Source organism: Pestalotiopsis fici (genome assembly GCF_000516985.1).
Source record: "Pestalotiopsis fici W106-1 unplaced genomic scaffold PFICI_Scf_10, whole genome shotgun sequence".
In the NCBI taxonomy this organism is placed as follows: Eukaryota; Fungi; Ascomycota; class Sordariomycetes; order Amphisphaeriales; family Sporocadaceae; genus Pestalotiopsis; species Pestalotiopsis fici.
Genome location: NW_006917100.1, coordinates 2,017,464 through 2,030,281, shown reverse-complemented (window position 1 = coordinate 2,030,281; position 12,818 = coordinate 2,017,464). Strand labels below are relative to the sequence as shown.

Below are 12,818 nucleotides of genomic sequence, written 5' to 3'. Positions count from 1 at the left end.
GAAAAAAAGAATCATCATATTTTGGTATCTATTTATCCTTCTCCTTCTTCAACTCCAGCAACCTCTACGAGTCCTGCATCGTCAACTCGTCAAAGTCATCCAATAGCTCATTCATGTCTACACCCTCGTGATCCTCATCGTTCTCTGTCTCGGCAATACTCATCTCATCAGCAGCTGGTTGCTTCTTGGGGTTCCTGTACAAGGAAATTCCAGCTCTGAATTCGGCGTCCTGCTCAATGTCGTCCAGGAATTGATCAAACTCGCGATCCATGCGCTCTTGGTCGGCCTTCTTGGGTAGCAGCTCGCCCTCATCCTTGGCCATACGCTTGACCTTGAAGTTTCTCTTGCGGTTGCGGCGACGGTTGGGGTAGTGCTTCTTGACAAGTACTACGTCGGGGATAGTTGATGCGTACGCGTTGGACTGTTCGATGGCTTCGAATTCCTCGTTGTTGAAGTTGGTGCCAGTAAGCATGTAGCCAAGAACAGAATCACCGGCATGCAGAAGGGAACCCATGTGCGTCCTTGCAAAGTAGGTCTTGTCATTGACTCCCAGATCCGAAGCTCTTGCAACTTCGACTTGTCCCAAAACCCACTTGCCCTTGGTCACGCCAAGAGGCTCAATGTCCATGACGATGAACTCGACAAGCTCCTTGGCATCGGCGAGAGCACCGAACGGCGAGCGCCAGTAGATGGGAGCACTGACTTCGGCTGTTTGGAGAGTGTTGGGGTCCATGAAGTTGACTGCTGTACCAATTCTGGAGCACAGTACCAGGGGGGAGATGTTGCCAATCTGCCTAGCGAGCTTGATGGGAAGTGCTACCAGGTCATCCTTGCAAATGGGCACCAGCTCGACGGAAAATGTAAATTTGTAGGACTTTGTGCCCGTGTGTGTATCTTGTGAAATAAGCTCTTGCGACTTCTTGACCCGGCATGGTACCACCGAGTTTAGGAAATCGACAAACTTCTCTGACTGGTTGCGAGCAGAAAAGAAGAAGTCTATTCCATCCTTGGCCTCCTTGATATTGATGGTATCGCGGTGGGCTCCGTGCTTGAGGATGAGCTGTTCGAGGAAGAGGAAGGTACGCTTGTGGAGGACCTTTTGCCGAACCTGGACGGAGGCTCGCCACACGTTGGCTGTGTATGACTTGGCGCACTCGGGGCACTGTTGCCAGGCGACAACGTAGACGACCTCGAAGCTCTGCTGGAGAATGACTCCATCCGAGACAGAGTCCTGCACCGTCAACTTTATTCTGATTCGCCTCGAGTGCGGCTCGGTCCATATGAAGTGTGCGTCGACGATGCGGACCTTATGGAGACCGCGCAATTTCTTCAAACACAGCGAAAGCAGTTCACGACTTTCGGGGGAAGCACTGATCCATGTACCCGGGGGTAGCAGCCATCGATCGCAGTCTCGGCAAAAGTGTACAGTTGCTTCTCTGGGGATGCCTTGTGAGATGTCGATCTTGAGCTTTACACAGTCGTAGCAAAGGGCATTCGTAGAGGTTGTGCCGTCGATGGGGGCCCCGCACTCGCAACAGAAGATGGTGGCGGCATTCTGCGGCTCGTCGTTCTGGGGCGCAATCGAGATGGGCGCGTCGTAGTCAATGTCCATAGACATGATGGGCTATCTTTGTCTAGGAATATGTCGTGTTTTTTGGGTTGTAAAAGTGAAATCCCATCGGGATTTTTTGTTGTTATTTGGTGGTTTGGAATTCTGGCGGCGGCGGGCGGCGGGGGACGTCACAGTCACATCCATTCGCCTTCTTGCTGAAAAATGTCAAAAAGTTTCGACCCCTCGACGCTTGATAAGCAGATAAGCCCAAAGAGCTCCATTCTTTTCCTTTTTAAAGTGGGTCGAGGCATTGCGCCTGATTTAGCGTCATAGTATTCCTGATCTTTTAGTGGGCCTCGTACTTTTTACTGCCCACTGCCATCACCACATTCTCTGCGCCAGGTCATGATATACAATGGTGTTGGTGTTTGCGATTGTACTACATTTCACTTCATCTCTCATCGTATAATAAATACAAGACTTTATTCTAGTATCTTCAAGTCGGTCAACAGGTATACCATCAGAATCGGGTAAGCGCTTTTCCTTGAGTCTACCATCATTCAACTCAAGAAATGAAAGGAGCAGGAGAGGGTCCAGCTATACTAGAAAGTGAGTTCATAAATAAGTCACATGTCAGGTCTATTATCTCTGCACTCGCGACTTGCCGTTATTCAAGTACTGGATCTCGAGTGTTAACACAAATCTTACTTTCGAATTTGTCGCTTTGTCTCGGTGAGATCATCACTCGTGAAACCAGAAAAACAAGACCTTGGCCGCCCACGCGCTCCCCATCTGCAGTAATGAAAGCAGTTTGCGTGTTGGGCTCATGTCTGTGAAAGTTGTCTGCAACCACAGCCGAGGACAAAGGTGAAAAACGTGGCCCAGGGGTCACTGACCTCCGCTTGGCAGAGAGAATTGCGCTGTAAATCAGATAAACAACATGGTCCTCGGAGATATTCGGCCGTCGGATTTACAATCTAGACCCGGCATTGGCAGTGCCCTTGCCTGTCACATTCTCTTAACAGTAAGCTTCTTGTTGCAAAACGGTCTACGAATTAACCTTAATTGACGACCCTAGAGATCATCATTCTTATTGTTATCTCAAAATGTGGGCTTGGACATGAATTCCAAGAGTTTTCGAGCATAAAGTCCCCAAGCTAGGAGACACGGCGCATCTCCGAGGCCATATCATGAAATCAGACGGACCATCTGAACCCTGCCACTCCCTGGTTATGTTTCGCGGATCATTCTAGACTGCGTGCCTCTGGCAGCTTCTACATCAGTCAGTTCTCCAACATGAGATCGCATGATGCCTTGATCTTGGGGTATATTGACCTCTCCGTTATTCCGAGCTGCAAAATCTGGGGGGGACGGTAGTAGTTCTGAGTCCGATTGAGCCGCCTCTCGGGCCATGTTCTTTACAGTTACACTGTAATTTCAGGTGATCTACTCCGGACCTGCATCTAGGGCGCCGTTGTACAGGTTCCTTCTTGGCAAATGGTAAGTGGGAGTCCACGGAATGGAACCAAGCGTAACATTCGCCTCCGCATGCTTCCGTAAACCGGGCATGGCAGTGCCAGATTCGCATTTATTTTCTATTAAATCCCCATGTCATTACTATAATCGTTCTGGCTTGGGCTTCTGCGTGCCACGCGGCCTGCCCAGATCGTACACCATGCTCGTGATATTTCTGACGCCCGGCGAGCGGGCAAAAGCACAAACGGGCAAGTCGACCGCAGATCGGTCCGTCCGTTCGAAGAAACAAAACGTTATTTATACCTACACAAATATTTCTATATAAGTCGCCGTGCCTCAATCAGACTTGACCATGAGACCTTTTGCTATCTCAGCTCACTCACCAGTGAAGTCATTGTTCTCGGGTCAGTCTCCATACAGCCCACGGCAAACATGTCATTGAAGACTGCTCTTTTCGCTGCTGCTGGTGCCCACTACATGGGCACAGCGGCGGCAGCCTCTTTTGCTGAAGCTTGCACGGCAGACTATGTCAAGTCCGCACTCCCTGCTACTGGCTTCATTCCCGGTACGACCATTGACCCAGACACGGTCGCCGTCAACGCCATTGGCAACTACTCGGTCGCCGCCACCGATGGCGTCATGGGCATCGAGGCCGTCGCCGTCTGCAACGTCACCTTTGGATACACCCACGACGGCAAGGACGGTCAGACCAATGTCTGGTACTGGCTGCCCGACCCGGCCACGTTCCAGAACCGCTTCCTCTCCACCGGCGGTGGCGGCTTTGCCATCACCTCGGGAGCCGGTGGCCTCTCTGGTGGTCTGGCCTACGGCGCCGCCTCCGGTACCACGGATGCTGGTCTGGGCAGCTGGAGTGCTCAGTTGACGGACAAGGTCCTGTACGCTAACGGCTCCATGAACTACGATGCTTTGTATGCCTTTTCTCACGAGGCCATCCACGAGATGACGGTGTTTGGTCAAGAGTTGACAAAGAACTTCTTTGGCGTGGACAAGATTTACTCGTATTACTCTGGCTGCTCCGAGGGTGGACGTGATGGTTTCAGTCAGCTTCAACGATACGGTACCCAGTTTGATGGTGCCGCCGTCGGCGCCCCGGCTATGCGCATGGCCTTCCAGCAGGTTATTCACTTGTTCTCTGCTCTGGTAGAGATCACCAATGATTACTACCCGCCGACCTGCGAGTTGACCCGTATCAACAACGATACAATTGCAGCTTGTGACTTGCTCGACGGCAAGCAGGATGGAGTTGTCAGCAGAACCGATCTTTGCAAGCTCCAATACAATGCGACTGCTTCCATTGGCAACACGTATGCCTGTGCTGCCGGCAGCGGTGGCGGTGGCGGTCCAGGCGGTCCAGGTGGTCCAGGCGGACCTGGCGGCGGCTCATCATCCCCTGCTGTCAACGGTACCGTCAGTGCCCAGGCCGCTGAACTCGTCAAGGATCTCTGGGCTGGTCTCTTTGACTCCCAGGGACGCCAAGCCTACATCATGTTCCAGCCATCGGCCGACTTTGGCGATGCTGGTACCACCTACAACAATGAGACTGGCCAGTACGAGGCAGCCGTCAGTGGAATTGGTGTGCAATGGGTCAATTACTTCCTAAAGAAAGTGATCTCGTCGGAACTGGACCTTACAAATGCGACGTATGACACTCTCCGAGATTGGATAATTCAGGGAATTCCCGAGTACTCAAGCACCCTGCAGGTTAGTGATTCATGCTGTCCTTTCTCTTCTTGACATGGCCTTGGAGGTGTGAGTTTCAATACGGCGTTGTCTATTTCCCCATATGTGACATTTCAATCTCAAAAATTTGACTTTGGCACAACTTGGATAGAGCAATTACTAACACATTTCTTGTTGGAATAGACTGACTGGCCCGACTTGGAGGACATCCGCGACTATGGCGGAAAGATCATCCACTACCACGGCGAGTCCGATAACAGCATCCCCGCTGGATCCTCCGTCATCTACCACGATGCTGTCCGCCAGGCCATGTACCCCAGCCTAAGCGTGACGGACGGCTACACCGAGCTCAACGAGTTCTACCGCTTCTTCCTCGTGCCCGGCGCCGGCCACTGCGGCCGCAGCTCGTCGCAGCCCAACGGGCCCTTCCCCTCGGACATTCTCGGCAGCGTCATTGACTGGGTCGAGAACGGCAACGCGCCCGACCAGCTGCCCGCCGTCACCACGGCTGGCGTCGAGGAGGATCTGTGCCTCTGGCCGGCGCGGCCACTGTGGTCTGGAGACAGCGCCGACAAGGAGTGCGTCTTTGACCAGGCATCTTACGAGTCCTGGCTGCCCAAGCTGGACTCCATCCCCGTTCCCGTGTGGTAAAAACAAGAAGAGAGGGGAAAAGAAAAAAGAAGGCTTGGCACTGCGTCGGGCGAGTGTGGTTCTAGGTCGTATCACACCATACGTACGCTTTGCATGTAACGTAGAAGAAAGCAAAAAAGAGTTCTGCAAGAAGTAGGCCCCTCAATTCTTATATCCTATTGCCAAGATACTCGCGATATCCCTCATATAAACAAACACCAGCACAAGTATTACGAGAAATCGGTCATGTGATCATGCGTGTTCCTACCTAGAACCGGGCGCAGGAAGTGTCGGTACTGTGCTATTTATGTCTCGCCGCGAATTTGGCTGAACCTCGTGGCTGGGACTCACATTGCAAGTTCTTAGGGCCTTGCTCTGCAGACGCAGTATGCATGCAGGACACAGGATAACCTACACGTGTGCAAATTTGTAGGAGGCTCTTACGGGCTGCAATCTGTACCATGATATTCTTACACGTGAAATTACGTTGCAATTCTGCCCCAGGTGCGAATTCTTGAAAACTGCCCGTGGCTACTGTCCCGCGCGCCACGAGAGTAAAAGGTTTGCCATACAAAACGCCACATTTGACATATTTTCCACGACCAGGCAACTTACGCAGCAGAGATAATGGCTAGTCGGAATAAATTCCCAACACTTGACAATAATTGCCCCCCCAACCGTTATTGTTGTTGTCAAAAAAAAATTCCCAAGACTCTCCAATCCAATTCATGCTGAGGCCTTTGACTCACTTCTTTATATCTCAATTCACGGGTATAATCCTGGTTACGCAACGCATATCGACCAGCAAAGTGTACCGAGTGTAACGTAGATATGGATAACAAAGATTTATCACAATGATAGTCACTGAACCTTTTAATCTTGTTTCGCGTATACCCAGACAGCATACAAACTCTTTCGCATGTTGAAAAGACTTCATAGAGAAGACGAAATATATGTGGACGTGCAATTATGCTTAAGCCAGGGTGAGCTCTAAGCGCTCGTAATGATATTTAAATTTCCCCCTGCAATGAGAAGATACATCCCTCGGTATCTACTTCCTACATTATCCTGCGGTAGCATTCCGCATTCCGAATCTGTGGTCTGCATTCTGCGGGCCAGTCGGTAAATTCTTAAAGGCGAGACCGGGCAACAATCAGGAAGAATTGGAATACGCAAAGTTACGCAGAACTCGAACAATGAACGATTATTGTATCATATCAGTAAACATGAAAAAGAAAACATTAAGTTGAGTTGTTAGTAAAAGCGCCATGGCAATCATCAGTAAACGCCTCCAAAGAGATAACAGCTTCCACATGTCTCTGAGCTTACTGATGCTTAATCATGGACATAACATCAAAGCAATGATTGAAATGACGATGCCGTGATTTGCGGAGTTTGCTCGGGAACGGTAGGGCTGACGGGAGATGTCAAAAGAATTATAGTTCACATCGGGTAGTCGATCTGATCCGAAAGTGGCAGAAACGATATCAACAAGACTATACCTGCCGTTTAATCCGACCGGCCCGTTAGGTATGGATACTACTCTTCTCCTTGAGCACTCGCGATGGTCATGTTATCGCCGAGATTGTAACTTGTGCGGCCGATCTCACGTCTAAGCAATTGAGGGTTCACCTTCAAGGAGACATCATGAGTGATGTATGTGTACTCATGTGACTGCACAACCACACTCCCAGTAGGACGGCTCTTGAAAAGTGTGACATGAGCCTCACTGTCTCGGCGTCGTCTAGAACCAGGTCGATACGCCACAAAACGATTGTTGAACTCTGTCCCTTTCACAGGGCCTAGTGTGGGGGTCTTGAAGAGGTGATATCAGGAGTCTCTAGCCAAGTCGGCGTACAAGAAATTTGCGAATTCTTGACCTGCATATCACTCAATGACGACGGAGCCAACCGTCAGCCCAATATTCCATATGCGATGCGAGGGATCGCCAAAAACCCCCCCCCCACAAATGGGGAATCGGGAGCGATTGGGTTCACCAAGCGTACCCGTATTCTATAGTCAAAGTATGCAGAGGGGTAGGCGGCTGATCGACGACTTACTCAGTCATGCAGAATTTTGCAATAGTCTTTTGTCATAGTAGTTGAAAAACGGTGCTAGGGCTACGTGGCGACATGTCGCACCTCAGCATAGACAGGACAGACAAAGGACGTAACAACAATACGGAACATGTAGTCCGGATAGTTTTACTAGAAGCCTCTGAGTGACGTGAATGCTATCAATTGTCAACCGCCTAGAAAGGTTAGACGCCAATGGAATAGTCGCACCGATCGGGCCATTGTATGGCTGAAGAGGTGCCACACACATAACGGGAAAAGGACGCTGTCCAAGGTGAAGGCTGACCACCCTCGGTTTTGTCGTCTACAGACCGTCCAAGCTCGGCATGCAGGTACCTGTTGCCAAGATCCCAGAATATCAACCACGCGAGCAGGGCTGGTTTTTCGAGGCCATCTCGTCTATTTTCGCCTTGAGCCTTGGAGTTTGTGTTGTGATCGTACATTTGAAGCATTTAGAAGTTGTGCATATGATCGAATGATGGCGATCTTCATCACCAGGGGGGTTAAGACCACACTGTTGGAACCCTGAAAAAAGGGTCTTGTTCAAGAACGCCAGGACGGGCTCACGATTTGCACTAAGCCCAACTCTTGGAACCAACAGACTGACTTGGGCTGGGGATCTAGAACGCTGGAAACGGATTGGGTAGCGAGGCTCGTCCTGGAGGCTCAGCTCTGGATATGGTATGTGGCTAATGACGTTTTAAGCTCGGCTTAAGCTTCAACGAACGCTTTGAGAGGAGGCAATGTGATTGGTCTGCGTGCTGGTGCTTCTTCACCAAGCACATTGCCCGGGAACTATCATGGATGAAGATTGCCGCTTGCTCGCATTCCGAGTGGTCGGCATGCCCATGCCTGTGCAGTAAGTAAAAGGGCATGGAAAAGAATTCCCACAGGCAATTGCATCAAATGGATGGCTGGAGCTGAGATGCCATGCCAAAGTATAAACAGAGGCGGGCTCGAAAAGCTCTCCACAACCCGCACTCCAATTCCGTATGATTGAGCCAACTACCAGCAGAACGGAGGCTTTTGGACAGGGATTAATCACAACATGGAGCTGGACCTTTGAGGAACATGAACAAGCTAGTCAATGGGCATGTCAGCCAACATCACAGGTTCCTTCTTCATGCACATTGAGAATACTGCTGCAATAGCCGGCCATCCCGTGCCCAACAAGACCCGCTGACATGATTGAGAAAGTTCGTCGGGTCAGCGCTATGCTTGAGCTTGTTCTATTTGATCGCTCACGCACAAGCGGGATTCGCTCCAAACCACCACTTCAACATGGCAGAATCCAGAATATTGTGCCGTCATTGTTGTGATCAGAAGACTGACGTCGAGCTATAACACTCGCCACCGGGAATTCAGTAGATAAAAAGACGAAGAAACACGAATGTCTGAAACAGGGGAAATGAAAACAACTCTTCGCATAAGCTCAACCCAGCCACTACTTGTCTTATACACCATTGGCTTGGCAACTCCCTTCTTTTTTCTTGACAAAAAGCAGCGGAATCATCACTCTACTTTACTTGGAATACTCTCCTGCTAAGAAAAGCATAAACCCTGACATATGTCAGATGCGCGGCAAAAGCAAAAAAACTCTTGAGAACAAGTGAAGCCTAGCAGGCTCTCTTGTCAATTCAGCCAATATAAACATCCGGGCAACCCCCCCACAGAAAAGTGACATTTTTCTTGGCATCCATTCTAGCGAGACTCGATGCTTTCGTTATTATTGATCCTCGTCCGGGTGGCGGCCGGCGTCAGCCTGCTGCCACAGGTGAAGGCCAAGGATTGGGCTGGTGAGCCGTATACTTGGCTCTACCAATACTCGCTGCCCATTCCGCCGATAGCCTCTCCGAAAATGTTGGTTGCCAATTTCTTGGTGTATCCTGGCGATAAAAAAGAGCTCCCCTTTACTAACGCGGTTGTCATGAAGGAGCATTATCAATCCGGTCACAAACAATACCATACTTTATTTCGAGATGAACGTTGTACCATTCACACAACAAATCTACCCAGGCAAAGAAGCAACGGATCTAGTGGGATACGATGGCATGTCACCAGGCCCTACATTCTTGATTGAAAGGGGCCAAGAGACTGTTGTTCGGTTTATCAATAACTCGACAAATCCAAGTGCCGTACACGTGCATGGAAGTCCAACAGTGAGTTGGAAATATATTTGCCAGCAGAGGCATCGACTGAACATATATTAATACTATCTCCAGAGGGCACCTTGGGATGGCTGGGCCGAGGATACTTTCCTGCCCAATCAGTACAAAGATTATTACTACCCCAATTTCCAGGCTGCCCGTACGATATGGTATCACGACCACGCCGTGGACATCACCTCGGTCAATGCGTATTTCGGACAGGCCGGCGCCTACATCATCCACGACGATGCCGAGGACGCCCTGGGTTTGCCGACGGGCTACGGCACGTACGACCTTCCAATGATCCTCATGTCCAAGGAGTACCAGTCCAACGGGCAGCTGGTCAGCCCGGCAGGCAACACGGTGAGCCTGTACGGCGACGTGATCCACGTCAACGGGCAGCCGTGGCCGTACCACAATGTCGAGCCGCGGCGGTACCGGTTCCGCGTCGTCAACGCGGCCATTTCGCGCGCCTTTGACATATACTTTGTGACGCAAAACGACACGACGACTCGCATCCCGTTCCAGGTCGTCGGCTCCGACTCGGGCCTCTTGTCGAACCCCGTGCAGACCGACAGCCTGCACGTCGGCATGGGCGAGCGCTGGGATGTGGTCTTTGACTTTGCCGGCTACGCGGGCCAAAACGTCACCATGCGCAACCAGGACAACGTGGGCGGTGACGCGACCTACATCCACACGGACAAGGTGATGCGCTTCGTCGTGTCCGACGACAGCGTGGACGACTCCTCAACGATACCCGACGTCCTGGCCGACCTGCCCACACTCCCCGAAAAGGATACACCCGCGCACACTTTTGAGTTTGCCGTGAGCGCCGACAACAACTGGCTCATTAACGGTGTCGGTTTTGATGATGTGGCGCACCGCGTCCTCGCCAAACCGCCCCGGGGCACCGTCCAGCTGTGGGAGCTCAAGAACGGCGCCGGCGGCTTACTGCATCCCGTCCACGTACACCTCGTCGACTTCAAGGTGATCTCGCGGACAGGAGGCCAAAACCGAGGCGTGCAAGAATATGAGAAAAAGGGCTACAAGGATGTCGTCTGGGTCGACCGCGACGAGACCGTCACCGTTGAGGCTTGGTTTGCCCCGTGGGATGGTGTCTACATGTTCCACTGCCACAACCTTGTACATGAGGACCACTACATGATGGATGTGTTCAATGTTACCCAGATTGCAGATTTGGGCTACAACGAGACAGAGTTCAACGACCCCATGGAGCCGAGATGGCGTGCCAAGCCGGCCGATAGTGCTGACTTTACTCCCGAGGCCATCACAGCCACAGTACAGGCCATGGCTCTGCTAAAACCTTACAGCGACTGGAAAGAGGTGGAGGAGAAGCTCAAGGAATACTGGGCTGCCCACGGTGGTGAGAAGAAGAAGAAGGCGAGAACAGTGAGACGACACATCTGAAGAGATTGCACGGAGCAAAGAAATTCCCCCCCCCCCCCCCCCCATTACGCGCGAAGAACGAAAGATGACACCCCCATACGCGACACGGCGACATATTAATCAATGTAATGTATCAAATTTATAGAGCTTGACGGCGGAAATATCTTTCATTGATCGTCCAGCAAAATCTAATGCGCATCAGAATGGTTATTGGTCGATAGAATAAAGCAAATTCACTCGACTATTCAGAGTTCATCTAGTGCTTTCAAAAGTGATTTAGGTATTTGATACAGAAGAGCACAATGCAGTTTGTTTCTTTGAGGCATTGCAGTCCGCCGCAGGCAGTGTCCCGATACGGGTCTGCTGAGATCGCCAGCTCTTGTTTAGCCTAGGCGTCCCATATACCACCGACTTTATATATTTTTTCTTTTAATTTTGTCTTGTTGTTGGCACTGGCGCGTTGCGTTCTTTACCACTTGGCCTCCTTGCGGTCAAGGAAACCCTTGAGGATAGCAACAATGTGCTCCAGACTCTTGAGGTAGGGTCGGAGCTCGGCCTGGACCTTCTCGGGGTCGGAGCCCAGCTTCTCGTAGAAGACCTTGCGGTAAGGGCAGGCGCTCATGGCGGCGCTGAACACGGGCTTCACCAGGAAGCTGTGGTGGGGCTTGAGAGTTGAGCCGTAGGCGTTGCGAAACGAGTCGGAAAGCTCCTCCTTCTCGCTGTTGACGTTCGAGGAGAGGGCAATGCAGGTGAAGTCAAGACCACTGGGACGGGAGAATATTCGATCAGCATTCCGTGACAATTCTACAGTGGCGGAGATGGGGACAAAGGATAGATGAGGTCTTACCGGACCAACCACACCAGACCCTCAGTAGCAACGTGCTTCTTGGTCTTGAGCTCGTTCAGGACCAGAGCCTGGACAGTCTCGGACTCAGCAGGGGCAGCCAGCTGGCGCTCTCTCAGCTTCTTGATGTTGCCGAGAAGATCGTTCTTGACGGGAGAAAAGGCCACAGAGCCAAGAGCGTCGAAGATGGTTGTCAGGGACTCGGCGGCGTCGAGGAACTGGGTGGTGGCAATGGCATTGTCCTTCTCGGCGTCAACAGGGACGTCGACAAACGACTGCTTGAAGGTGTCGAGCAGAGTACCGCCGGGGGGAAAAGCAGGGACAGACATGTTGGTGATGTTTCGAAGGGTGGGTTGGTGGTTTGGGTAAGTGGAGGAGAGTGGAAAGCTGGAAGTGAGCTGGGTCAAAGAAATGCAGGAAAGCTACTACTACTTGAAGCTGGAGGTGGAGGAGGAGGAGAAGGAGGAGATGATGGACTCGGACTACCCTGACCAGGTCACTTATAAACAAGTCGTTTTAGCAACCGGATAACACGTGGCGACCCGTCAGATGAATGGATAGAATAGAATGCACAATTGCACGCAATGAAGTAGCCGATCGTCGACACGAGCCAACTTGTCTCGAGAAATGAGCGGTCAAACAAATATCAATGTGTCTACCTACTGTATCTAATGTAGGTCATTATTAGGGGGCTTCTTTAGTCTAGAGCAGCATTGGAGGGAGGCACTCAAGGCACTTGCTGGAATGCATGGAGCGCAATCGTGTCCCATCTTGCGCGTCCCACTATCGATGTTCCACGCTGGAGTCCATGCATGCAGTGCATCTGATTGAGGGGTAGCAATGGAGGTACGTACATTAGTAGTGGGCTGACTTTCAAGGTGGGGTCACTGGTGTGTGTTGCATAAGTTGGAACGTTTAGAGGAGGGGGGTTTTTATGCGATGACATAAACTCAGGCAGCTTGTATAGAAGAGAGGGTATCATTCGA

The 12,818-nt window shown here is 51.2% G+C and overlaps 4 protein-coding genes across 4 annotated transcripts; 2 read left to right on the top strand and 2 right to left on the bottom strand.

Moving 5' to 3' along the window:
• Positions 1-64: 64 nt before the first annotated feature.
• PFICI_12854 (60S ribosomal export protein NMD3) lies at positions 65-1,618 on the bottom strand (the record flags this gene model as incomplete). The annotated part of the gene is made up of 1 exon (XM_007841435.1): positions 65-1,618. One exon carries the CDS (start codon positions 1,616-1,618, stop codon positions 65-67), a length of 1,554 nt encoding a protein of 517 aa, XP_007839626.1.
• A 1,842-nt stretch (positions 1,619-3,460) lies between these two features.
• Positions 3,461-5,380, top strand: PFICI_12853 (uncharacterized protein; the record flags this gene model as incomplete). Its single annotated transcript, XM_007841434.1, has 2 exons — positions 3,461-4,750; positions 4,913-5,380. 2 exons carry the CDS (start codon positions 3,461-3,463, stop codon positions 5,378-5,380), a joined length of 1,758 nt encoding a protein of 585 aa, XP_007839625.1.
• Positions 5,381-9,413: 4,033 nt separating this feature from the next.
• On the top strand, positions 9,414-11,009 carry PFICI_12852 (Bilirubin oxidase; the record flags this gene model as incomplete). Its single annotated transcript, XM_007841433.1, has 2 exons — positions 9,414-9,593; positions 9,657-11,009. The coding sequence occupies 2 exons, from the start codon at positions 9,414-9,416 to the stop codon at positions 11,007-11,009; spliced, it is 1,533 nt and encodes a 510-aa protein (XP_007839624.1).
• Positions 11,010-11,457: 448 nt separating this feature from the next.
• PFICI_12851 (uncharacterized protein) lies at positions 11,458-12,161 on the bottom strand (the record flags this gene model as incomplete). Its single annotated transcript, XM_007841432.1, has 2 exons — positions 11,458-11,752; positions 11,836-12,161. The coding sequence occupies 2 exons, from the start codon at positions 12,159-12,161 to the stop codon at positions 11,458-11,460; spliced, it is 621 nt and encodes a 206-aa protein (XP_007839623.1).
• Between the last annotated feature and the right edge of the window lie 657 nt (positions 12,162-12,818).